This window comes from Rhinolophus sinicus, chromosome 3 (genome assembly GCF_057876585.1).
Source record: "Rhinolophus sinicus isolate RSI-liver-muscle chromosome 3, RSI-T2T, whole genome shotgun sequence".
Classification (NCBI taxonomy): Eukaryota; Metazoa; Chordata; class Mammalia; order Chiroptera; family Rhinolophidae; genus Rhinolophus; species Rhinolophus sinicus.
The window spans coordinates 26,001,050-26,025,990 of NC_142503.1; the positions used below are offsets into that span (position 1 = coordinate 26,001,050).

At 36.4% G+C, this 24,941-nt stretch overlaps 1 protein-coding gene across 5 annotated transcripts in view; it reads right to left on the minus strand.

The window, feature by feature from the left end:
• FYB1 (FYN binding protein 1) overlaps nt 1-24,941 on the minus strand; it is a 157,470-nt gene that overhangs the window by 38,694 nt on the left and 93,835 nt on the right. For all 5 annotated transcript variants that reach the window (XM_019737305.3, XM_019737301.3, XM_019737303.3 and 2 more), the window contains one exon: nt 4,955-5,111. In XM_019737305.3, the coding sequence (XP_019592864.2) occupies nt 4,955-5,111 (157 nt within the window). The remainder of the gene's footprint in view (nt 1-4,954; nt 5,112-24,941) is intronic.

Here is a 24,941-nt window from a genome sequence, read left to right on the forward strand (position 1 = left end):
ATGGAGCTGATGGGTCCTGGAAAAACACACTGTTCCCCAATATTCCCCAATAAAAATAAAAATAAGTGGTGCAAAAAGTGTGTTATACTAAAGATGATGATTTGAACACTGTTAATGATAAATATGCTCTTTTGATACACTTCAGTTCCTCTTCCGATGTCTGAGGAAAATGGCAGAAAATGTATGTAGCTAATTTCTGACCACTAGGTGGGGAAACAACACAATTTAAAATACAATATAACTTGGGCCTCAACTACTTTATTTTTATAAATACTTATTATTTCTAATTTTTCACCTGCCTCCAATCTTTTCCATTCTTAAGGCATCCTGACCTGAATGATATAATTGCAAGTGACTTCTGGGGAGCAGGCAGGTGATAAAGGCCACCATATCTCCTGAAATTCCTTCCTTGATCCCAGTGAGAGATTTGTTTTGTTACCTTAAGCAAAACAGACTCTACACCCTGGGGAGAACTATAACCTTATTAGTCTTTTATTCCTTTGAAAGGCCACTCCCTCGCCTGAGCACTGGTTCCCAGTTGCTCTGGTCCTTGGTTCCAGGAATTCTCCCCTCTCTCTGCCATTATCATTTCAACCTCTTTACTGGCTCTTTCCCATGAGCACAAAAACTTACTGATATTTCTTCCATCTTAGAAAAAAAAATCTTGACTCCATTTTTCCCACCATTTCCTGCCCCACTTCTTGTTTCCCTTTTCTTCTTTAAAGCATTGTCTGTACTTGGGCAACCCAATACCTGTCCTCTCATGCTCTTTTCAACATATTTCAATAAGGCTTGTATCTCCTCTACTCCGGAAAATTGTACCTACACTGCCCCGCCTCTGACACAGCCAATCACTGCTTCCTCCTAAGGAATATTATCTTTCCTTGGCTTCCAGGATACCACACTCTTCGTTTTTTCCTACTTTATTTGTTGTTCCTTGTCATGCTCTTTTGCTGATTTTTCTTCTCCCAGGCATATTAGAGTTGGAATTACTTCCTTGGTGATCTTAACAGTCTCATGAGGTTAAGTGTGGAATATATGCATATGATTCTCAAATTTATATTTTTAAACCAGAACTCCCTTCCTAATTCTTCACTTCTTACACACAATTGCCTTGTCTACATTTCTACTTGGATATTTAAGAGCCACCTCAGGCTTGACATATCCATGCCCTCCTGATCTTCCCCACCCCCAAACTTGCTCCCCTTCAGCATCTTCCATTTCAGTTGATGGAAACATCATCCTTACAGTTGCTCAAGCCAAAACTCTTGGAGATAGCTCTGATTTTTTTCTTCTTTCATAACCCAAATCTAAATTCTGCTGTCTCTACCTTTAAAACATATCCAGAATCTGGACACTTCTTATCACCTTATTGCTACCATACTGGTAAGAGCCACCTTGCCTGTATTTCTGCACTATCTGACTAACTGGTTTCCCTGCTTCAACATCCGCCTACTGTCTCTTTTCAGATAGACGTTAAGGTAATTTTTATAAAACACAAGCCAGAAAACATCACTGCTCTGCTCCACTTTTCCATGGTTCCCATTTCACTTAGGATCAGAGCCACAGTCTCTATCATGACCCACAAGGCCCTACATGAGCTGAGCCTTACTCCTTCCTTCATTCACTCTACTCCAGCCCTGGTTACCTCCTTTCAGTCCTTGAACATTCTCAGCCTTTGTTCTGTTTTTTTCTGCCTGGAATGGTTTTCCTCCATGTATCTGCATGTCAAACTCTCTCCCTTCCTCTTTGCTCAAGCATACTTTCCCATAAAGGGAGCCAATCTCACCTCTCTGTTTAAAGTTGCAACATGCTGTCTCCAATCTCACCTTCACACTATACCACGTAACCCTGCTCCATTTTCTCCTGTCATGCTCGATGTTTCCTAACATACTATACCCTTTACCTGTTTATTACTTTTATTCCTTTGATGTCTTGCCTCTGTTTTATGAGGGCAGGGAATCTTTGTTTTATTCACTGGTATTTCCTGAACTCCTATTACAAAGGCACAAGGTAGTGGCTCAAAAAACAATTGTTGAGTGAACGTAAAATAATCTAGTAGATATTGACCTGAGAGTGCCCCTTGATTGGAGAGGGAGGAATGAATGGCATTTATAGGCCAGCAAGCTAGCTCCTGGGAAACACCCAGGTGTGTGTTCTGAAAGGTGATGGTGTGAAGAAACGCAGAGAAACACCCATATCTCACAATTTTACTTAAAGATCACCCCTCTCACATGACATATACATTTTTGAGCCAGACTACCAAGACTTATTTTGCTTTCATTTCCTCTTGTATCTTATCTAACTTCCTCTACTGGAGGTAAATTTTCTCACCCAGATATTTCTTCATTTTGGAATTTACTTGAGCTCTCTGATGGGAATCTGAAAGTTTTCACTACACATTTTTACTTTTGAAAAAAAAAATTTATAGATGTATAGCTTTCATTCCCTCTATTCTTTCCATCTGACAATTAACTTTCAGATACTCCAAATACAATTTATTTAGACGATATAACATTGAAAACTCTTGTTTCTCTCAACCTTTCTTCTGAGAGTATATATTTTGTGGAGTAACTCTTAGATGAATCAGAAGTCCTTAATAAGATTGGAATAGGAATGAGGTAAAGTTAATTACAATTGGTGGGTTTTGCTAATTTCTGATGAAAACAATATTACAAATAAAAATGTGAGCCTCGCTGTTTGGTAGGCCCTTTTCAACTTTGCAAGAATTCCGTGCAAAACTAGGAAATTGACCAGCCTCCTTATGAACTAGTAACACAGGCTACAGGACTGTTTTTGAAATCCTTTCTTCTTTCCACAACTTTGTACTTCCCTCCTAATCACAATGGATTCTATAGCGTTGGTTTGTGGAAAATAGTTAACATAGCAGGCCTGAAACTGCCATTTTTAGAAGAATCTGGTACCAAGGTTGGCCCTTGGCTTGTATCTGGGTACACGGCTTCTAAAAAATTTCCTACACTGATATGAAAAGTTGCCTAATTGGTAAGTGTACTGTGCTGTGCCCAGACTGTATAAACAGCATAACTTAAGATGAACATTTGCTTTCCTTCTAGAAGTCTGGTATTTTGGTAGTTGCTAGGTAGAAGGTGCCCATGTGACCAGCTCACAATAAAAACCTGTCTCTAACAGGCTTCCCAGGGGAAGTAACATTACACATGCATTGTATTTTCATAGCTGGAGAAAGGAACACTCTCAGAGTGTCTGCTCCCAGCCTTAGAAAGAGAATGTTACTGTGAAACACCTTAGCCCTCAGTAGTGAGTCCTTTTAGTAAATCTCCAAACATATTAGTGGTCTTGGGATCCTCAAACAGGAGGAATAGTGCCAAATATTCCTTCTCTTGACAGTTTCTTTGATCAAACAATTATGTACCAGTCTCCATGTCTTATAAATGGGTAGGAATTCATGCTCAAGGTAGTTGTTAAAATTTCTCACTAGAATTACACAGGATCCAGAAGTCTGACTGAAGCCAGCAGCAGTGATAGGGTCACATGATAAAATTCAAAAGTACTAAGTTCAAAATCTAGTGGGTTAAATTTGTCAAAGTAGGTAAGGAATTAGGAAAATGAAACAGGATTTATAATACATGCGAAAGGAAAATAATTTACACAAAAATCAGGTGTATTTAAGAACACATATTAATTAGTTATTTTAATTAAATTAATATTTATTTAGCACTTATATGTTAATAGCACTTATATGTTAGACTTTTACTTGGTAGCTAGATATTGTAGGGTATTAGAGTTTTAAATAGAATTTATAAACTCAAATTCCAGGAAAGGTGAGCAGTTACCATAAGTGCATTGCAGGCCACATAGAAGATAATAGCCACTAAGCTGCTCTAATACCTTCTAGTTACTTCCTTTAGCCCCCCCTCCCCGCCTCCAAAGCATAATAAAGTGAAACATAATGGAGGCTATCCATGACTAATATGTTTTCAATCCATGCTGTAAATTGTAATCCTCAACATTTAAGGAAAGCTGTCAGTCAGAAATTGTTATTAACAGAGTCTATTATATGGATTACCCATATTAAATACTTTAAATGTAAAGAACATCAATCTGGTAGGGGATGGAAGGGAAGGAAAAACACACTGTAGCTAAATATTTGGGATATTACTTATTTGTGGTAAAGGAGAATCATGTAAAGCAAGTTTCTAGAAGAAAGGAAAGATCTAGCCTGACTTGCCATAAGGATCCATGCTTGCCATTGTCTGAATATTTCTTCTTAAAACATTTCATTCTATTACAATCTTCCACTTGCATTTTCCCCAAGCAGCTATTCTGGTAAACCATGGATAAAGAGCCCATGCATAACAAACCATATGGTTTTGACATTCTAAAAAAATACCACCTAAGAAAATTTAAGTGAGAGGGGGCTTGAATAAAAGTTTCCTAGGTTTTTAAAACAGAGCTCAAAATCTGAAGGATGAGAAAGCACACATTTATTTCTACATTCTTGCCTAATCTTGGAGAAGTTACTTAGCCTTTTAGCCTCTGTGAAATGACACTACTCGATAAAATTATAAGGATTATATGTGCAAAGTGCTTAGGACATTGTGGGTAGTCAGTAAAATATAGTAGTAGTGGTGGTGTTGATGGTGGTGATGATAATGATAATGGTGGCGGTGGTGGTGCTGGTGATAGTGAAAGAGATGGCGGTGGTACTGACTTGAAGAATGCTTCAGAACAATGGAAATTTTCTTCAAATGAATGCTTAAGGGGAAAACCACTCTAAAAACAGATAAACAAGAGTCTCTCAAAGGTATGGGGGTGAGGGTGAGAGCAGACTGCTTAGACATCATTTCTCTCTGCTAGCTGCCCACCTTTGTGGCCCCAGCAATTTACCACGAAACCCTCAGCAGTCAGCCAAGCACAATTTGAAAATTTATGGTAAGAGATTGACAAAGAAATGACAAGATAATAGTTTGCTTACTTTAGATCTAAGAGAGGTTTAATGTTTCTGGGAGGTAGGCTTGGAACTGGTGGTTGTGTTGGGTGAGATGCTGGCAATGGTGGTTGGCTGGCCGGATGAGGTGGTGGAGGGGGTGGTAAGGACGTTGTTGCATAAGATGTTTGCGCCTTGCTGGTACCTAAGGAGCAAAGCAAAGAATACCATGAGTTGAGACAAGTCTTCAAAATACACGCTATGCCTATTCCAAGTCTGCAGAAAAAAGAATGTTAAATATAAAAATGTAAGAAATGTATCCTAAGTTGAATCAATGCTTTATAGAGCCTAATATGCTAAGTATCACATAACATGGCATTTCAAATATACAATTTCTTTTTTCAGCTTTATTGAGGTATAATTGACAAATAAAATTGTAAAACATTTAAGTGTACAACATGATTTGATATATATATATATAGTGAAAGAATTCCCCCATGAAGTTAATTAACACATCCATCACCTCACATATTTACCTGTTTGTTTTTGTTTTTTTGTTTGTTTGTTTTGTTTTGGTAAGAATATTTAAGTTCTAGTCTCTTAATAAATTTCAATTATACAGCACAGTGTTATTAATGATAGTCACCATGTTATACATTAGATCCTCAGACTTTCTACAGATGTTTGTACCTTTTTACCAAACTCCCCTTATTTTATCCACCCTCTAGTCCGTGGCAAACACTTTTCTATGAGTTCAGCTTTTTTTTTTAGATTCCATGTGTAAGTGATACCACACAGTATTTGTCTTTCTCTGTCTGGCTTATTGCACCTAACATAATGCCTCTAGATTCATCTATATTGTGACAAATAACAGGATTTCCTCCTTTTAAAGGGTGAATAATATGCCACCATATATATCTACCACATTTTCTTTATTCATTCATCCACTGATAGATACTTAAGTTGTTTCCGTACCTTGGCTATTGTGAATAATGCTGCTATGAACATGGGAGTACAGATATCTCTTTGATATAATGATTTTTTGTTTCCTTTGGATATATACCCAGAAGTGGGATTGCTGGATCATATGGTAGTTCTATTTCTAATTTCTTGGAGAAATCTCCTACTGTTTTCCACAGTGGCTGCACCTTTACATTCCCACCAACAGAGTATAACTGTTCCCTTTTCTCCAGGCATTTGTTATCTCCTGTCTTTTTTAAATAGCCATCCTAACAGGTATGAGGTGATATCTCATATGCTTTTGATTTGCATTTCCCTGATGATTAATGATGTTGATAAATGTTCTTTTTCTTGAGATAGATAAGTTCATTGAGTTGAATTCCACTCTTAAAAATAATTTCTCTTACCTTATTAAGGAAAACCTTAACAAGTATTAAATCTATGTGTAGAGTATATGAATGAAAAATTTATATATATATATATATATATATATATATATATATATATATATATATATATAAAATGTTTGATTCATGATATTTTAAAAGAGTATTGACTTTCTATTTGGTAGGTGTGGTTTTTGCTCTCCTCCCCTTCACTTTCCAATATAACAAGAACATGACTTTTTGATTAAATATATATTCATTGCTTTCATTATCATGACTAGGTAAATACTGTTCTTTGCTGAGTCAAGTAGTATGCTATGATTACATTTTTTTTCTCATTCAACTAACTGTTTTCCTGTAGCTAATAACTGCCTCATTTTGTCATCTGCAAAGAGTTTTCTTTGGAACTCTTTCTTCCCATAATTTCCAATCGTTTGTAAAGGGCCTTTAAATATTTCTGACAAAATAAAACCTGTGAGAAAATTTATCAGTTTTAATATATTGTCTCTGTCCCCTTGCTCTAATCTGACCTGGTTGCTTTTAAGGTCTGTCACACATCTGTAACCCTGGTATTTCTCTTTGTCAGCATCATGACTCTGATAGTTTGAGAAAATGCCTTGTGATAAAAAGTGCAAGCTCTGGAGCCAGAGTGCCTGGGTTTCAATGCTGTCTCCACCACCACCTACGGAATAACTTGGACAAGTCATTTTCTGGTTTCATCTGTAACGTGGAGATAAAAACAGTGCCAACTCATAGGATGGTGGTGAGGACTTAAGACTTAACATATGTAAAGGACTTAGGATAGTACCTGGCATACAGTAAGTTCAACATTCATTTTTCATTCAACAAATATTCATCGAATGCCTACCATTGATCAAGTTCTGTTTTAGGGACTAGAAACACAACAGAGAAAAACAAAAATTCCTGCTCTTATGGATTGGGAGAGATAGATAATAACTGAATGCAAGTAAAATACATAGTAAATTGCCGTGAGAAATGCTATGAATGGTGGAAAGATATATGGTGGTGTGTTGTTGGCCTCTCTTTCCAGCTCTGCATTCAGTGACCTCATTATGGTAGATTGAATGGAGGTATAGTGGAAGCATTTATCTCATGGAAATGGATAAGAATCACAAATTTTGGTTTGATTTATTGTTTTGTTGATTATTAAATTTAAGAAAGTGATGGAGAAAAATCCTGATCATGCAGATTAAACTTAAAAGTGTGTCATTTCGGTAGTCATTGTATTTTGAATAGCATGAAACATCAAGGAAATATTTTCCCAATATTTGAAAACCATTATACAACTTAGCAAAGTTGTCACTCAATCATTGACAAGTGAATGAATTCTGACATATATCTTTGTTGTTTCACATTTATCTTATTAACCTAAGTGAAAATATCAATCAAAATTTAGGTTGGAATTATACTCCTTCTTCATTAATTGCAACCATAAGTTGCCTATAGATATAAAAATGAACAACTGGCAATGTGGAATTTTCAATAGAAAGTACTGAATATTTTATTATTTGTATATTGTATATCCTTTATATCAATAAAATTTTTTACGTGTATATATGTATACATAACACAAATATACAGAGTTTTTCCTGGCAAACTAGTACAACATTTACCAGCATACCATTGCTTATATCTAAAAAATGTATAGGTTCTATTGGTTATATGGTGAACAGAATCACTTGTCTCTGTGTCTCCCCACTTTACTTTGACTTTTGTCCTCTCTGTCAGTCCTCCATTCACTTTCTGATATCATATATTACGCTCTGGAATTATGCACGTTGCCTGGCTTTCCTGACTATGGAGTTAATATTTCTTATCTTCCTTGTTTTGGGCCAATTTTTTTTGAAAGGAAAAGGAGGTGCCCTCTTAAAAAATATTTATTTTAATTTTACATGTCTTTGAGTACTAGTGAGGTCATTTTCTTAATTTTTACAATCATTTTTCTTCATTTTCATTATGTTATCTATTCAAATCCTTTGCCTATTTTTAACATAGTATTTGCTTTTTCTTATTGGTTTATAAAACCTTGTTATTAAGGATCTTAATCTTTTTTCCTTTCACATGGACAAAGTGACTATAATAATTTGGCTGCTTTGGCTCCTGCCTCAGCTTGTCCATACCAAAAGAAAAGAAAAGAAAACAAAAAATAAATTATGTGCCATAACCAGTAAAACCTTAAAAATCTCCAAAACCTTTGAAGAAAATATATGAGTAGCACTTTATTGTAAATTTCCTTAGTGGGTAAATGGCAGGGTTTTCAATGGTATATTATATAAAAAGCTTCCTAATTCCTATTAAATACTTCTGCCTATTTCCAAACTTTTTCACTTTGGTAATTAAAGATATTACCCTCTCTCCTCATGATCACAGTAACCTGGCCTTAAAAATTGCTCAGACCCTTCACTCCTGACTTATGACACTCCCTGCCAGGTTCTGTTCTCACAGGAATCGCTCATCTTCTCTTTTGGCAGCTATTTTGGAGAAGTTGAGGTAGGGAGAATTAATTCCTTTATGAATCTGATAAATGCAAATTTCCAACTGATTATACTTATGTTAAAAATATTTTGTCCATTTCATTTTTGTCATCAGCTAAACTTTTTGATATATAGTAGTACTTACTCTTTTTCTCCAAATCAATGGATAAATTCCTTTATGTGTAATTTCTGTTACTAGAGTTATACTTAGAACGGTCTTTCCTACCCTGAGAACATATAATTATTAACCTATTTTCTCCTACTTCCCTTGGCTTTATGTTTTTGAGGTTAACTCCTTGAAATTCTTAGTAATTTATTTTGGAGTTAGGCATGACATCGGGGTCTATTTTTATGGCTTTTATTATTGTTCTTAACTCATTTACCAAATGTCCTGGCACCATTTATCTATAAACTATTACTTATTGATTTGAAATGCCTCTTTTATCATGTAATAAATATTAAAAATCCTAGTGGATTTGACAAATTAAAATGACATTTTATTTTAATTTATAACGTGGTTTGATAGATTCATAAGTGATTTGAAAGCTGTACACAAAGAGAATATGCCACTGTGAATGGAAGCCAATAAACCATTGTGTAAATAGAAGGAAAATGTTTATTAGCCATTTGTGGCTTCTTTTTTCATAAAAAGGATTTTGACAAGCAGGAGGCGTTCCCATATGAGAGTGATCTCAGGCCTGCAGGTGAGAAATTATAGGCATGGTTTGGAAACACTAAAAACTGACTTACCCTGAAACCCATGTGCCACTTTTCATATTTACATAGACTTCCGAGATTTTCTGAGGGCACAACTTGGTAGGGCCCTCCTGTTCTGCTTGTTTCTAGTCCCCTTCCCTAGTTATAATAACTAGAGCTACTTGGAGAGGGAGGTGCTTGCTTCTTCACTGAACTTGGAAATCAAAGCGGTCCTCCTGGAACTGCTGGCAACCATCTTGCCACCATCAGGGGACGGCTTGCCTGAGAGTGCAGCAAAACCAGAGTAAAGCAGACTGAGAGACAGACTGGTTGGATTTTTTTTTTTTTTTAAATACCTTTGAAAAATTGTCAGAGATCATTTGAAAAGCTTAATGAGGCACTAAACTAATTGTTAAGCATCCTATTCCTCATCAAGCTTGGGAGAACATATGCTCAAGTCTTCCTACGCTGCACTAGTATTTAGCAGCAAAGGATTTTGCTTTGCAAAATATGTGGTCACTTTCAAATACTGCAAAGAATATGTTTGCATGTATACAAAATAATTCTAAGAAAAAGCACCTTAGTTTTACAGGGGAAAAATCAGGTAGACTTACCTTAATATAGAAAGATTGGCTCTAAAATTTCAACCTGGACTTTGCAGTGCACAAAAATATAATTAGTAATATTGGAATTTTCAAAAGCAAAGATCTAGTCTGTTGTGATGGAAAGAAGGGGGTGGATATTGAAGTATAATAAAATAAGTAAAGAAGAAACAAACAATAAATCTATGGGAAATTTCTGAGATTAATCATAACATTAAGTAACCACTTTTCTTGCCAAGCATAATGCTAGGCACTTTACATATGTAATCTTATTTAAAATTTATAGCAACTTCATAGAGTGTTATGTTATTATCTATTTTCCATTTGATAGTTAAGAAAACTATCCAAGTTCAGAGTTTAAAAATAATAGAAGTGGGGTTCAAATTCAGCCAGAATTTGAACCCTAGTCAATTTCTTATGACATCTTTGCCCTTTCTGCTATGTTCTACTTCTCCTTAACATAATGAAATGGAAATTATTTGGTAAGTTCAAATGGTCACATTAATATGCTTTCCAAAGATCTGCGTATAATACCAGTTTTTCTAATTGGTACCTTTCCTCTTAGTGTAATTTCGTACAACCGTTTTCAGTTTTGTGTAGGGCAGAACTGTCTCTGGAGACTGTAAAGTAATTCGGAAGCATATATTCAAATATATGGGTGTTTTGGATGCTAAATTTATAATTTATACCAGAATTTGATTTTGAAACCAGATAGCAGGAACGTAGACATTTAGGAGCTAGTGGAAAATGGTTTCCTAAAGATGAATGACTGACGTGAGCTGGCAAGAAAAAAATCTCAAGAAATGGAATTGAAGAATTAGAATAAAGTCATAAAAGAACTTAAAAGCTATAAAATAAATAAGATAAAGGGAAAGAACAACAAGTTTAGAGTTTAGTTGGAATCAAGAATTAGGGATATAAAATTCAGAGATAATACCCCAAACTGATCAACTTATGGGTTTTATCCTTTGAGGCTCAGAGAGGATCGCTTAGCTGGTCTGTGGCTTCAAAATACTGGATCTGAAAAGCACATTTGGAATTCCTTCCTCAAAGATTGACAGGGTTGTGCAAGGATATGACTCCATAGCAGTGGGCAGAGCTGGTCTCCTGGAGAGTGTAGGGTGGATCAGTCACAGTGAGATAATTAGGTGCATTTGCAACCAACTGCCCATTCCCATCTTAAGTCAGATCCAGGAATTGTGTTCCTGGGCATTTTAACAGTAGCTCAAGGGTTCAAGAAGGATGTGGGATTGGAAGAAACTTTCCTCTACTGTTCAAGGTTCTTTTGGCTGGGCTAATAGTTAAATCTACATAAGACAGATTAGCAAGAGAAAATAATCAAATTTAATTGCATGTGTATGTATGGGAACCCCACATACATGAGTGATTCACAGAAAGCGAAAACGAGGTATACATGATACTCTGAGCTAAGAATGAAGTAAGGCAATTTAGGGCTTCAGAGAGTCACTGCAGGGCAATAAGAAGAACAGATGTTCAGTAATTAGAAGTTTGTCCTGCCTTATAGATAGGTCATGAAGTGTTATTTCTGGTATTTACTCGTATTATGGGCAAGGCCCCTCATTTAAATTCTTTGAGGGAGAAGTAAAAGTTTCTCATGAGCTTGCAGGGTCTTGATTGGCTTCTGCTCAAAATAATTTACATGCCAAGTGGCACACCTTAGGGAGGACTGTTCTGAACCCCTTCAAGGAGATACTGAGCATTTTGCTAAAAAAGTCAAGTGATAGCTTGACTTACACTTTGTTGTAACATCTGAACTTACAGAAGAGATGTAATAATTTTTATAAGAAAATTCATAACTATAATAAAAATGTGACTAATGGCAAAATAACAGAGAACTGACTGTACTTGTATCAGGGAACAGTACATATTGGTTACAGAACAAAAATGAGGAGGGTTGGGAATGAAGAGGAGAGAAATTTCAAAACCTTCTAGACATGAAAACAGCTCTCAAGAATCTGGGACATTAACAACTTCTGATTCAAACGCTTCACCCTCTTTAATTGTGGAAGCTCAGAAGAAGCTTTGCACAAGGCATATGCCTCTGCTCAGGCACACCCGGATGGGTGGAACTCCAAGGCCATTTTATGAGGAGGAAATGACTAGGAGGGGCCCTCCGTGAGTCAGCAGTACCCAAGGATTATCTGGCCCTGCTTTGAGGGTGGTTCCACGTTCATGGAAACACCGACTATCCAAAAGTGATGACATTTTGTCAGGATCTAAAACTCTATGAACAGAAAAATATAATTGAAGGGAAAGAAAAGGGATGGAGAGAAGGAAAAGGGATGATTAACTAAGACACAATGACGGTGCTGGTATATTCCTATTACAGAAAAAGGAAATTGTATTATTTCACAAGCTTCACACTTCAGATTTTTCTGCAAATCACGTACTGGTCCTAGGTATTGTCATAACATTCTTGTAACACAAAGATCTATGAGGACTCAGGAAATCTCCCCCATAGATTCTGTTCTTTATGATTTTTGACTAATGAGGTACTTACAGCCTTCATAGCCCAAGGGATCTAAGGAGCATCTAGAATTGTTATTCTTGATGTCCTTTTTAATTTACGGATTCCTTTATAAAACCAAAGATACGGTATCATGTTGCCCTCAATTGCCATAAAACCCTGACCCTAGAGCAGGCATTTCTAATTCTGGTTTTGTTGTGATGTCTTAGAATTAGAAAACTTTGTTTTTTTACCACCAGCTCTATCACTAAAGAGCTCATTGTCTCTGGCAAAACAGTTAACCTCCATGGGATTTAGTTTTTCTGTCTGTCAAATGGCAGTAACATGATTACAGCTACTTCATAGGAGTTTAAGAGTTAGATGAGCTACATGCATGAAAGTGTTTCGAAAACTCTGAAGCATTGTATAAACATAAAAGATGATCACACAAGGATGTGGGGTGCCACAAATGAAATTATTACTGAGTTATCCTGAGTGAAATACTTTGAAATCATTTACATAAGTTTATTTATTATTTGGAAATCATTATTATGTACCTGCCCCAGGATTTAGCCATTGAACTTGTAACTCAGAACATAGACGTTGACATTCTCTGAGCCTGAGTAGGCTCATAGATATTGCCCATGCAAATAGGAAGAAAAGGCAAGCACCTGTATGGCATTTCTGGAGTCTGGACTGATGAACTCTTTATTACATAATTTGTAAACAATCTAGGTGCACACTGAATGGAACCCCTAGCAGTTATATACGTGTACACATGCACACTCACCTTCATCTACTACCCATGGGCTTGCTCAGGACCAAATCTCATTGAGATCTCATCACATTAATGCTGATAAGATCAAACCATATTCCCAGACCCTACCCACGCCTTCCTCACTCACCACAGATAGCCTTACCTTTTATTTTACTAAGAACATGGAGAGTACACCACCTGATCATCCCCCCTTACCCTTCTTTCCAACTTAAAACCTCCTTATATCTTGTTCTCCCTATTTCCTTTTTCTCTGATTCTCTGGGGAAAAAAGTGTCCTTCTTCCTCACCAATACAAACTTGCATTCTTGGTTCTTATCAGTGCCCACTTCCTTACAGACCCTGCTCCGTTAATTATTAACTCCTTCACATGCATCAAGCCAGAAACATTTATTGAGCACTTACTACATGCTCTGAGTGTGTGGTTAATTATTTAAGATACACTTCCCATCTTAAACATGGTATGATCTCCTCTACTGAAAAGAAACACAACAGTATCCTTTCTTACCCTTGTCCTCCACTCTAGCTATGAGCTATTTTTTTCTTCTTCCCTTCATAGCCAAACTTCTTGGAACAAGAGTCTATATTCGGCACTTCTATGTCTTTATTGTGTTTGGCTGTCTTCACGGCAGAGTGAAGAATGAAAGGGTTCTGGATAGCGAAACTTGGGCTTGAATTCAGACTCCACCACTCTTATGTTAACTTTTACTCAGTTTGGAGCCTTGAGTAAGTTGCTTGACTTCTCCAAGTCCTTATTTCCTAATCTGTGAAATGGCATATACTCGTATAGCTCCTTTGCAGAAGCAACTGATACATTCCTCTTAGTAAATGTTCCTATTCTTTTTAGCTGCTACTTGATCTGGCTGCATCATTGATGCATTGGGGTCTACCCACCCCAACTGTAAAACAAAAACAAAACAAAGGTTTTCCCCAAACCAATCATGCCTGATCCTGGTTCTGTTAGGATATTTTAGAATGGATTAAGAATCAGGAAGTTTAACTTTTTTTTTCACTATACTATTTTTTTAAAAAAAGATTTTTATTAAAACATAGCTAACATACAATATTATATCAGTTTCAGATGTATACCATAGTTATTCAACATTTATAGACCTAAAGAAGTGATCGCCATGAGTCCAGGAACCATCTGACACCGTACCACGTTATCACAATATTATTGACCGTATTTCCCATGCTGTACATCACATCCCCATGACTTACTTATTTCATTCCTGGAAATTTGGACCTCTTATTCCTCTTGACCTCCCTGCCTATTTTTTAATATGCGTACCTACTGGGAGTGCCAAAAAAGTGCATACACATGACTTGTATTCATCTTTTCTTATAGGTATATATTGAGTATTACAATTGCAATACAGTTGTTTTTCTTTTTTTAAAATGTGTATATAGTTTTTGGCACCCTCTGTATTCATTACTTCTTTTACTGATATATGTTAAATGTTTAAGAGAATATTAGAAAACATGAAAACAAGAACAAGAATAAGAATGACAATAAACTATGCACCATATTTTAAATTGCTTCTAAGACTGAGGAAACAATCATTCTTTAAAAAAATGTTTTTAAAGTCAAGTCAGCATTTACTTTGGAGGTTTGAAGTGTCGTAAATAAATTATATCCAATAATTTTAAAGCAGTTACTTCAGTTTATGCACAGACATAGTTTGACCTTTCTTTCTTCTTTTTTTATTAGTTTCAGGTGTACAAAACAATGTAATAGTTAGACATTTACATCCCTCACAAACTGATAACTCCCTTCCGCCAATCTACTACCTCTCTGACATCGTATATAGCTGTTACAATTCCATTGACTCTGTTCCCTATGCTGTACTCCACGTCCCATGACTACTCTCTTTCTCTCTCTCTCTCTCTCTCGCTCTCTCTCTCTCTCTCCCCCCTCTATATATAGATAGATAGATAGATATAGATAGATAGATATAGATATAGATATAATATATAAAATTATAGTTGACATTTAATATTATTCAGCTTTAGCTTCACGTGTACCGCACAATGGTCAGGCATCTACACTGCCCATGAAGTGATCTCCATAATAATACAAGTGCCCATCTGACAGCCTACAAAATCTTTACAATATTAACAATTATATTCTCCAAACTGTCTTTCATATCCCCATGTCAATATTGTGACCACTAATTTGTACTTTCTAATCCCTTCACCTTCTCCCCCATCCGCATCCCATTCCATCTACCATCCATCAGTTTTTGCTCTGTATCTCTGAGTCTATTTCTGTTTAGTTTGCTCGTTTATTCTGTTCTTTAGATTCCACATATAAATGAGATCACATGGTATTTGTCTTTCTTCATCTGAAGATGAAGCATAATATTTCACTCAGCATAATATTCTCTAGGTCCACCCATGTCATTGCAAATTGTAAGATTTTGTTCTTCTTATTTGTTTTATACCTGGAAATTTGAACCTCTTATTCCTCTTTACCTCCCTCCCTTTTGATTTTTCAATTACAGTTCCCATTTAATATTATTTTATGTTAATTTCAGGTGTACACATAGTGGATAGACATTTATATAATTTAAGAAGTGATTCCCTCGACTAGTCTGGTACCCACCTGGCACTATACATAGTTACCATATCATTGACTATATTCCCTGTGCTTTACTTGACATCCCCGTGACTATTTTGTAACCACCAATTTGTACTTCTTAATGTCTTCACCTATTTCACCCTGTCCCCAACTTCTCTCCCCATCTATCACCCTAACATATCTAGTAACCATCTGACACCATACACAGTTATTACAATATTATTGACTATATTCCTTATGCTATACCCTACATCCCCATGACTACTTTGTAACAAACAAATTGTACTTCTTAATCCCTTCCCCTTTTTTTCACCCGTATCCCCAAGCCCCTTCCCATCTGGCAACCATCAAAATGTTTTCTGTGTCTATGAGTTTGTTTCTGTTTTGTTTGTTTATCCCATTCTTTAGATTCCACATATAAGTGAAATCACATTGCATCTGTATTTTTCTGTCTGACATCCTCCACTCAGCACAATACCCTCCAGGTCCATTCATGCCACCATAGATGGCAAGAGCCGATTCCCTTCCTAGCCTGAGCAATATTACATTGTATATATGTACCATCTCCTCTTTGTCCATTCTTCTATTGACAGACACCCAGGCTGCTTCCATATCTTGGCTATTGTAAACAGTGCTGTGATGAACATATGGATGCACACATTCTCTCTAATTAGTGTTTTGGGTTTCTTTGGATAATTACCCAGAAGTGAGATTACTGGGTCCTTCTTTGTCACTTGTTACAGCCTTTTTTTTTTTTTTTTTTTTTAAGTCTATTTCGTCTGGTATAAGTATTGCTACCACAGCTTTTTTTATTTGTTTGTTTCCATTTTCATGAAATATCTTTTTCCCATTCCTTTACTTTCAGTCTGTGTGTGTCTTTTGATCTGAAGTGAGTCTCTTGTAGGCAGCATAAGTAAAGGTCTTGTTTTCTTATCCAACCAGCTACCCTATCTTTTGATTGGAGCATTTAATCCATTTACATTTAAAGTAATTGTTGATAGATATGCAGTTATTGCCATTTTGCTATTCATATGTTTTATCTTTTTATTTTTATTTTTCGTGTTAAAGAAGTCCCTCTGACATTCCTTGTAATACTGGTTTGGTGGTAATGAACTCCTTTAGATTTTTCTTTTCTGGGAAGATTTTTATCTGTCCTTCAATTCTAAATGATAGCTTTGCTGGGTAGAGCAGTCTTGGTTGCATGTCCTTGCTTTTCATCACTTTGAATATTTCCTGCAAATCTCTTCTGGTCTGCAAAGTTTGTTGAGAAATCAGCTGATAGTGTTATGGGAACTCCCTTGTAGGTTAACTAATGGCTTTTCTCTTGCTGCTTTTAAGATTCTCTCTTTGTCTTTAACCTTTGACATTTTAATTATGATGTGTCTTGGTGTGGGCCTGTTTGGGTTCATCTACTATGGGACTCTCTGCACTTCCTGGGCTTGTATATCTATTTCTTTCACCAGGTTAGGGAAGTTTTCCATCATTATTTCTTCAAATAGGTTTGCAATTACTTGCTCTCTCTCTTCTTCTTCTGGAACCCCTATGATGCAAACGTTGGTACCTTGATGTTGTCCCAGAGGCCCCTTAAACTCTCCTCATTTTTATGGATTCTTTTTTTCTTTTTGCTGTTCTGATTGGGGGTTTTCTGCTACCTTATCTTCTAATTTGCTGATTTGATCCTCTGCTTCAACTAATCTACTGTTGATTCCCTGTAATGTATTCTTCATTTCAGTTATTGTAGACTTTATTTCTGACTGGTTCTTATTTATATTTTCTTTCTCCACTTTTATGTTTTCTATCTCTTTGTTGAAGTTCTCCCTGAGATCACTGAGCATTTTTATAAGCAATGTTTGCAACTCTGTCTACTAGATTGCTTGTCTCTGGGGCATCCTGAAAGGGGACCTGGAGCAGGCCAAGTTCAGCCTTAGCCTGTATCCTGCCCAGGAGCAACTGGCATGAGCTACAAAGCAATCCAGAGATGGCTACTACCCGAGCTATGCTTGGAATTGCATTGAAAGGCCAAGCCATGAACCAAGGTTGGCTAGTGCTGGGCTAATGGCTGCTCAGCTAGAGGCACGGGACACACCAAAGCCAGATGCTTCTTGTTTGGGTTTTGCAAATTTTGAGAGATTTTGGGAAAGTCTGCAGCATGAACCAAGGCAGGTGGTTTGTATGGAAAAGCCACTGGAAGTGGCTTGGGTGTACCTGAAAGTTGGGAGGGTTGTGGTCTCAGGGAATCACTAAGGTGGGGAAGAGGAAGCATGACAGCCAGTTTGATGGAGACTCAGATATGGCATCTGTCTGCATCCCTATGCAGAGAAGGGGAGGGCTCAAAAAGGAAAAATGGCTTCTGCCATCTCCTCCTCTCAGAGAAAATTGCCCCTTTAATTCTTGCCCTGAATGTCAGTTCCTCCCTGAATGTCCCTGGTGCCTTTTGAGCTGTTGCCCCAATACTGGAGCTCAGAGTGAGTGAGTCCGTCACGAGTAAGTCCATGCACAGGCCCTTAAAGAGGAGTGCCTGGAAGTGCAGCCACCTCCAAGTCACTCAGCTACAATCTCTGTTGGTTTCCACAGCCAGAAATTACGGGGACTTTTTCTCCTGGCACAGAAATCCTGGGTTGAGGAGGGACTGGCACCCCTCACTCTTTGGGGGAGGACCTCTGTAGTCAAAATATTCCTCCCAGTTTTTAATGGTCACACGTGGGTGTACGACCAGCCTGTTCTGCATCTCTGCCCCTCCTACCAGTCTCAAGGTGGCTTCTTCTGTATGTTTGTAGTTGTAGGACTTTGGTTCAGCTAGATTTCAGGAAATTGTCAGTGATGGTTTTCTTGGTTTAGCTGTAATTGATGTGGTCCTGAGAGGAGGTGAGCACAGCATTTACCTACTGCACCATCTTGACCAGAAATTCTATGGAGTTTAACTTTAAATCCTTAAATACATCCCATTAGGTACCAAAACAAACATTGCTTTCACTTTCTTGGTTCCTAAATATACCAGAAACAATTTTCCACGTGGGAAGTGGAATGGTTTGATAGGAAGAACACTTGTACTGGAATCATTCAGATTTGAGTTTGATGACTAATCCCATCTAGTACTACCTGTAGGACTGGATAAGTTATTTTGTTTCTCTGAGTGTTATGTTCCTTGCCTGTTAAAATGAGACTACTGATTCCTAACTTGCAGGATGGCTATGAGAATTAGAAGTAATATGTGCACCTGCCCAGCACATAGTATGTGTTCTACTTATGAATGATCCTAGAATGTAGAACTGTTGTGTGCTATATGGGTTAGGCCTTTATTAAACTGCTGAGGGTACATTTACTTCCATCTCTATAAAGAGATTGGGATAATTGCAGTCTAATAATGTTTTTTTCTAAACTTCTACTTGTGCCTGATTGTCACATTCTGTAGAAAGAAAACAGGCTTCTGAAAAGCCAGGGATCCTTTTAACTGCAATGTGGCTGTCCTGCCCTTCTCTCTGTTAACACCCATATATCCTACTGCTGCTCAGAGAGCTCTCCTTCATTTGTACAAAGAGCACTAATATGTGGTTTCTTACACTAATTTTATTTTCTTTAAAATTCCCATAAATTACTTTTTCATTTATTTATTTATTTTCTGCTCAGTTGAACAGTAACCTTCTGATGGCAGCTCTACACTGTCAACATCTGTGCATGCCCCACAACACTTGTCATCATACATAGTAGATCACTTAATGTTTTGTTGGTTTGGACTTTCTTTTTCCTTTAGAAAAATAATTTTAAATAGTTTATTGCAAAATAAATGTATATACAGTAAAATATTTAACACAAGAGAGACTACAGAAAAGAAAATCTCATATTCTAGCTCCCACTTCCTGGTCCCCATCCCCAAAGACAACTGTTCCCAGTTGTGTATGTGTCTTTAAGGAAATATTCCATGCATTTCTTTCTTTTTTTTTCCCCCACACAAATGGGACCATGATACATGAGGAGGCAACGAGTTAACAGGAATGGGCTTGTGAACTGGCAGGATGGGAGAGGCAAAGAGTGAACAGAAGTGAGCTTGTGAGCTAACAGGAACAACCTTAAAAATTAACCACTTGGTTCTGAATCCCCTGGCTAGCACTGTATCTGCAAGCTGACACGCACCTCACATCCATCAAAGTTGGGAACAGAACAGTTCCCAATTGCAACGGCAACCCTCTGCAAGCTAACAAACACCCATCATAGATGGGATCAGGGCAGTTCCCAAATGCAACAGCAACTCCCTGCAAGCTGACATCTATCACAGATAAGAACAGGATAGTTTCCAAGAGAACACAATTGGAATGGCAGCTCCCCTGCAAGCTGACAAGCATCCTACATCTTGCATGGAAAAATATAAAACCCCAGCTAAACAGAAACCTGCTGCAGCTCACTCTACCCTGGCAAACTCCTTTTGACAGTATTTCTCTTCCAAACAGATCTCTCTCTCCTCTCCCCTCTCCCCTCTCCCCTCTCCCCTCTCCCCTCTCCCCTCTCCCCTCTCCCATCTCCCCTCTCTCCTCTCCTCTTCTCTTCTCTCTCTCTCCTTTCTCCCTCCACCCCCACACACCTGACTTTCAATAAACTTTTTCTTGTTCTCCTACTTTGTAGAGAGCAATTCTTTTACATTCTGCAAACGACCAGGGGTATTAATTCTACACCAGGACAGTACACAGACTATTTTGTGATTTATTTTCTTAATTTCAAAAAGAGATTGTTCTATATTGGCACAAATAGGGCAATCAACTATTTTTTTTTTTTTTTGTCATAGCTGTGAAGTTCTCCATTTATAGATAGAAATTTAGATTATTTTTTAAACAAGATATATTTTTTATCAAGGTATAGTTTACATAAATACACTGGTTTAAAATATGCAATTCAATGGTAGTATATTTACAGTTGTGCAACCATCATCATGATCCAATTTTAGAACATATGAATTACCACAAAAATAAATACTGTACCTACTAACAATCACTTTCTATCCCTGTCCCCTCTACCCCTGCCTTAGGCAACCACTGATCTACTTTTGGTTTCTAGACTTGTCTATCCTGGACATTTCATATTAATGGAATCATACAATACATGGTCTTTTGTGACTGGATTCTTTCACTTAGTCGTTTTTGCAGTTCAATCATATAGCAGATACTGGTACTTCATTCTTTTTTATGGCTGAATTATATAGTCCATTGTATGGATACCACATCCTTTATCCATTCATCAATTGATGTATATTTTAGTTACTTTCACTTTTTAGCTATTATAAATAATGCTGGTATGAATATTCACGTAGAAGTCTTTATGCACACGTAGGCTTTCATTTCTCTTGGATGCCCAGAGTAGAATTTCCAGGTAACACCATGTTTAATCTTTTGAGGAACTGTAGGTTATTTCTTACATTTTTGGACTATTAGACAATCACAATTATAAAATTATTCTTGTACTTACATCTTTGACTATACGTATAAATACATCTGTAGGATAAATTCTTAGAAAGTGAAATTGGTGGGTCAAAAACACCAAATGTTAAATCATTTTGATAAATAATGCCATTTAGTGAGATTTTGTCAATTCATGTGTCTTCTAGCACTAAAGGTGAATACCTGTTTTACCATAAACTCACTGACATTGTGTACTATTATACCATTTCAGTTTTTACAGTTCTGATGGGTAAAAAATGATATGACATTTCAACTTGCATTTCTATTTTTATAAGTGAAGTTAAGGATATTTTCAAACATTTATAAAACGTTCTGTTTATATGTGTCTGTGTCTCCTTTATACAGAATGTTAGAGGTATAGCTTCCTATTTAGTTAAGTAGCTAAATTTAGTTAAGTAGCTAGAAAAAAATGAACATTATCTCTTTTATGATTGGCATTTATTCTAATATAGAATATTATTTACAATAAAAGCATATAAGTAGATGTTACCATGTCAAAGTACCTCAAAAATTTCCAGCAGCCTTCAAAAGTAACAACTTGAAACCTCTAGGTCACGGGCTTAGAAAATCTAGTTTTACAGAATTTTTCCTTGCCCTAATTCAAAATCATCTGATTTTATCTTCAAAGGATTTTTAAACTCATAGTGGGTGGGAAATTTTGAAAACTAATTTAGTTGAAAACAAAGCCCTGTAACTATATTAGTAAGAAACACTTTGTTTTGAAAGCAAACTGCCAAAGAAAATGTAGGTTAGCTTAGAATAGTCCATCAAAATGGAAAGAAAAGTAATACTGAAACATCAGTTTTTGCATAAATAATCAAAGCAGAAATTATGATGAAGGTGAAGAAGTAGAGATCAAAACAAATATGATGATCAATTAAAGGAAAACAAGGAAGACTTTGATCACTATCTTGAACTTCTCCATCTCAGACCTAACTTTAACATTCAATGTCTGTGAATATATATTTTTTAATTCTTAAAAATTCACTTCCCCAATTACTTTGTTGGCTACCCACTTGTTGTCTATATAATTATTCACATAATTATATGTAATCACAAAATATAAATTGTTTTTATAAGTGGTTTTATTTATTTTCAAATCATAAAATAAAATGAAATTCAAATTAGGCAGTAATTTTACAGAACATTCCTCACTTTTGAAACTTTCCTTTTTAAAAGAATGTTAAATATATTATTTTAAAAGGAAAAATCAGTATATAAAAAACATTTTTTTTTTTGTCAGATGCTCATAGCTTACCAAGTGCCTCTTTCTTGCTCTAAGATAGAGCATATTTGGGCAGATGATAACTAAATTTATTTTCTTCAAATGCTAAAAGTTGTTTTAAAAATATACTAATAACTTATATGGGGGCAAAGAAAGTAATACAACTCACATTTTAGAAACATCCTTAGATGAACTGATTTATGTGTTGAAGAAATAGTGAATGTTTTGGATGAATTAATACTTTAAAAATAAAATCAATATAACCCAGAAATACAACATCTATGAGCAAAGAAGGAGGAAACATTGATGCTATAGAGATAACACCACAGCTTCAGAATATGGACAAATAGAAGGACAATTAAAGCAGATGTTCCAAACTCAACTGTCAATGGAAGCCAGATAGGAACATGCATTTTTACACTGAGCTGGGAATGTGACTGGTGAGTGGGAAATTAATGCCCTGTCTCAGTGGGTGGTTAATACAGGGCTCCAGCCCATTATAAATATGTAAAGAACAAGTCGAGATTTTTCTTTAAAATCTTCCCATTTTTGAATGTTGTCAACTAAGTAAATAAAAGAAAACAAATAAAACAAACAAACAATCCCTCCCCCCGCCCAAGAATTCTTTGCACACCAAACAAAGCACATTTGTTGGCTTTATTAATTTGTGGTCGACACCCTTTTTAAGAAAGAGGAAGTTGCCATAAAGAAAAGGTTTATTAAGGAAAATTGCCTCATCATAGGTTCATCCGGGAAGCCATTTATTTTTCCTGCTAAAACTATGAGATTTTGAAAGAGGCAAATTAGAGCATCAGGACAGGTAGAAAGTCATAATGAGTTGAGGAAAGAGGGCCACAACCACCAATTAGAAGGCAGAGCTTCCTGCGGTGCCTGGACAGAGCAGGTATTCCTGGTGAGACTCCAAAGAAAGAGTCACTGGGGAGACAAAGTGACCAGCGTAACTGTGAGAAGCACAACTATGTAGACTGACGAGAGTAAAGAGAGGGTATTCAGTTGAATTAATGTTTGCACTTCTATGACAAAGACTATTATTTTGGAAGATCACCTAGGTAGAAGAAAGGAGGGACTCTGAGTCAAGAGACAACACAAAAATGTCAGATGATAAATCAAGACCTTGAGAAGAGAAAGATAGAAGAAAAAACCCAGAAGAGAAAATATAAAAACCATAGATGTAGATGTAGATGGCTGATCACTGCACTGTACACCTGAAGCTGAAGCTGAGCAATAATGAATGTCAACTACAATTTTATATATATATATGGTTACAAGAAGCAGAGTACAGCATTAGGAATAGAGACAGTGGAAATGTAATGGCTGTGTGCGATGTCAGAGGGGTAGTGGATGGGGGGAAGGGGGTTGTCACTCTGTGAGGGATATAAAAGATAAATGTCTAACTATTACATTGTTTTGTGCACCTGAAACTAATAATAAAAAAAGTTAAAAAAATAATAAATAATAATAGTTAAAAAAAAAAAATAGAGAAGCTCCCCGGGTGTGATCTTAGGCAGGTCTCTCCCTCTTCCTTTTCTTTAAAAAAAAAATAAGTAAAATATGTATTTTTAATTACACAAATAATATATGAATCATTTCTGGAAAAAGTTTTACAACACAGATAAAGTAAAATTTCACAGGACCTCTCACTCCCTACTCACTGCCCCTTCCCAGAGGCAACCGTTGTGTATCTTTGCTGAACTTTCTCTATGCGTTTATTAATCTATGCATGTATGCATAGAAATATCTGATTAAAAACCTAAATATTCCTGTTCGCTGAATATTGTATTACATATATTGGGTCCAACTCATTCTTCGTAAGTGTGGCAGTGCTTTGTGAGTGGGATATTCCATGGTTTGTTTAGTCTTTTCCCCCTTGACTACTAACAATGCAGCCATAAGCATCCGCTCACATGCTTCTCTGTGTATATGTGGCAGTAGTTTTCAAGAATAAATATCTACAAGTAGAGTTGCTAAGATGAAGGTTTTGCACATTTTATGTTCACAGATTTTCTGTCAAATTGTCCTCCAGTGGGGCTTTATTAATGTGGAGTTGCCGAAGGCTTGCCTCCTCATACCTTCTCCAGCACTGGACACTTTTAACCATTTTTCCACTTTGACAACATAATCACTTAATCTTTTTGATCTATTTAATCTGTAAAATGGATAAAAATCCTACTTCACAATGATGTTGTGATAATTATGTTAGTTAACAAAAGTGCCTATCACAAGTACCTAGCTCACAACGGATATTCTATAAACATTCATCCCTTTTCCTTATTACAGATTCCTTAGTGAGGGAAAATTTAGTCAAATTAGGTGTATTTGTATACTTTTCTCATAGTGCTTAATAAACCTTTGCAATTAGTAGCATGTGTTTAACTACTGA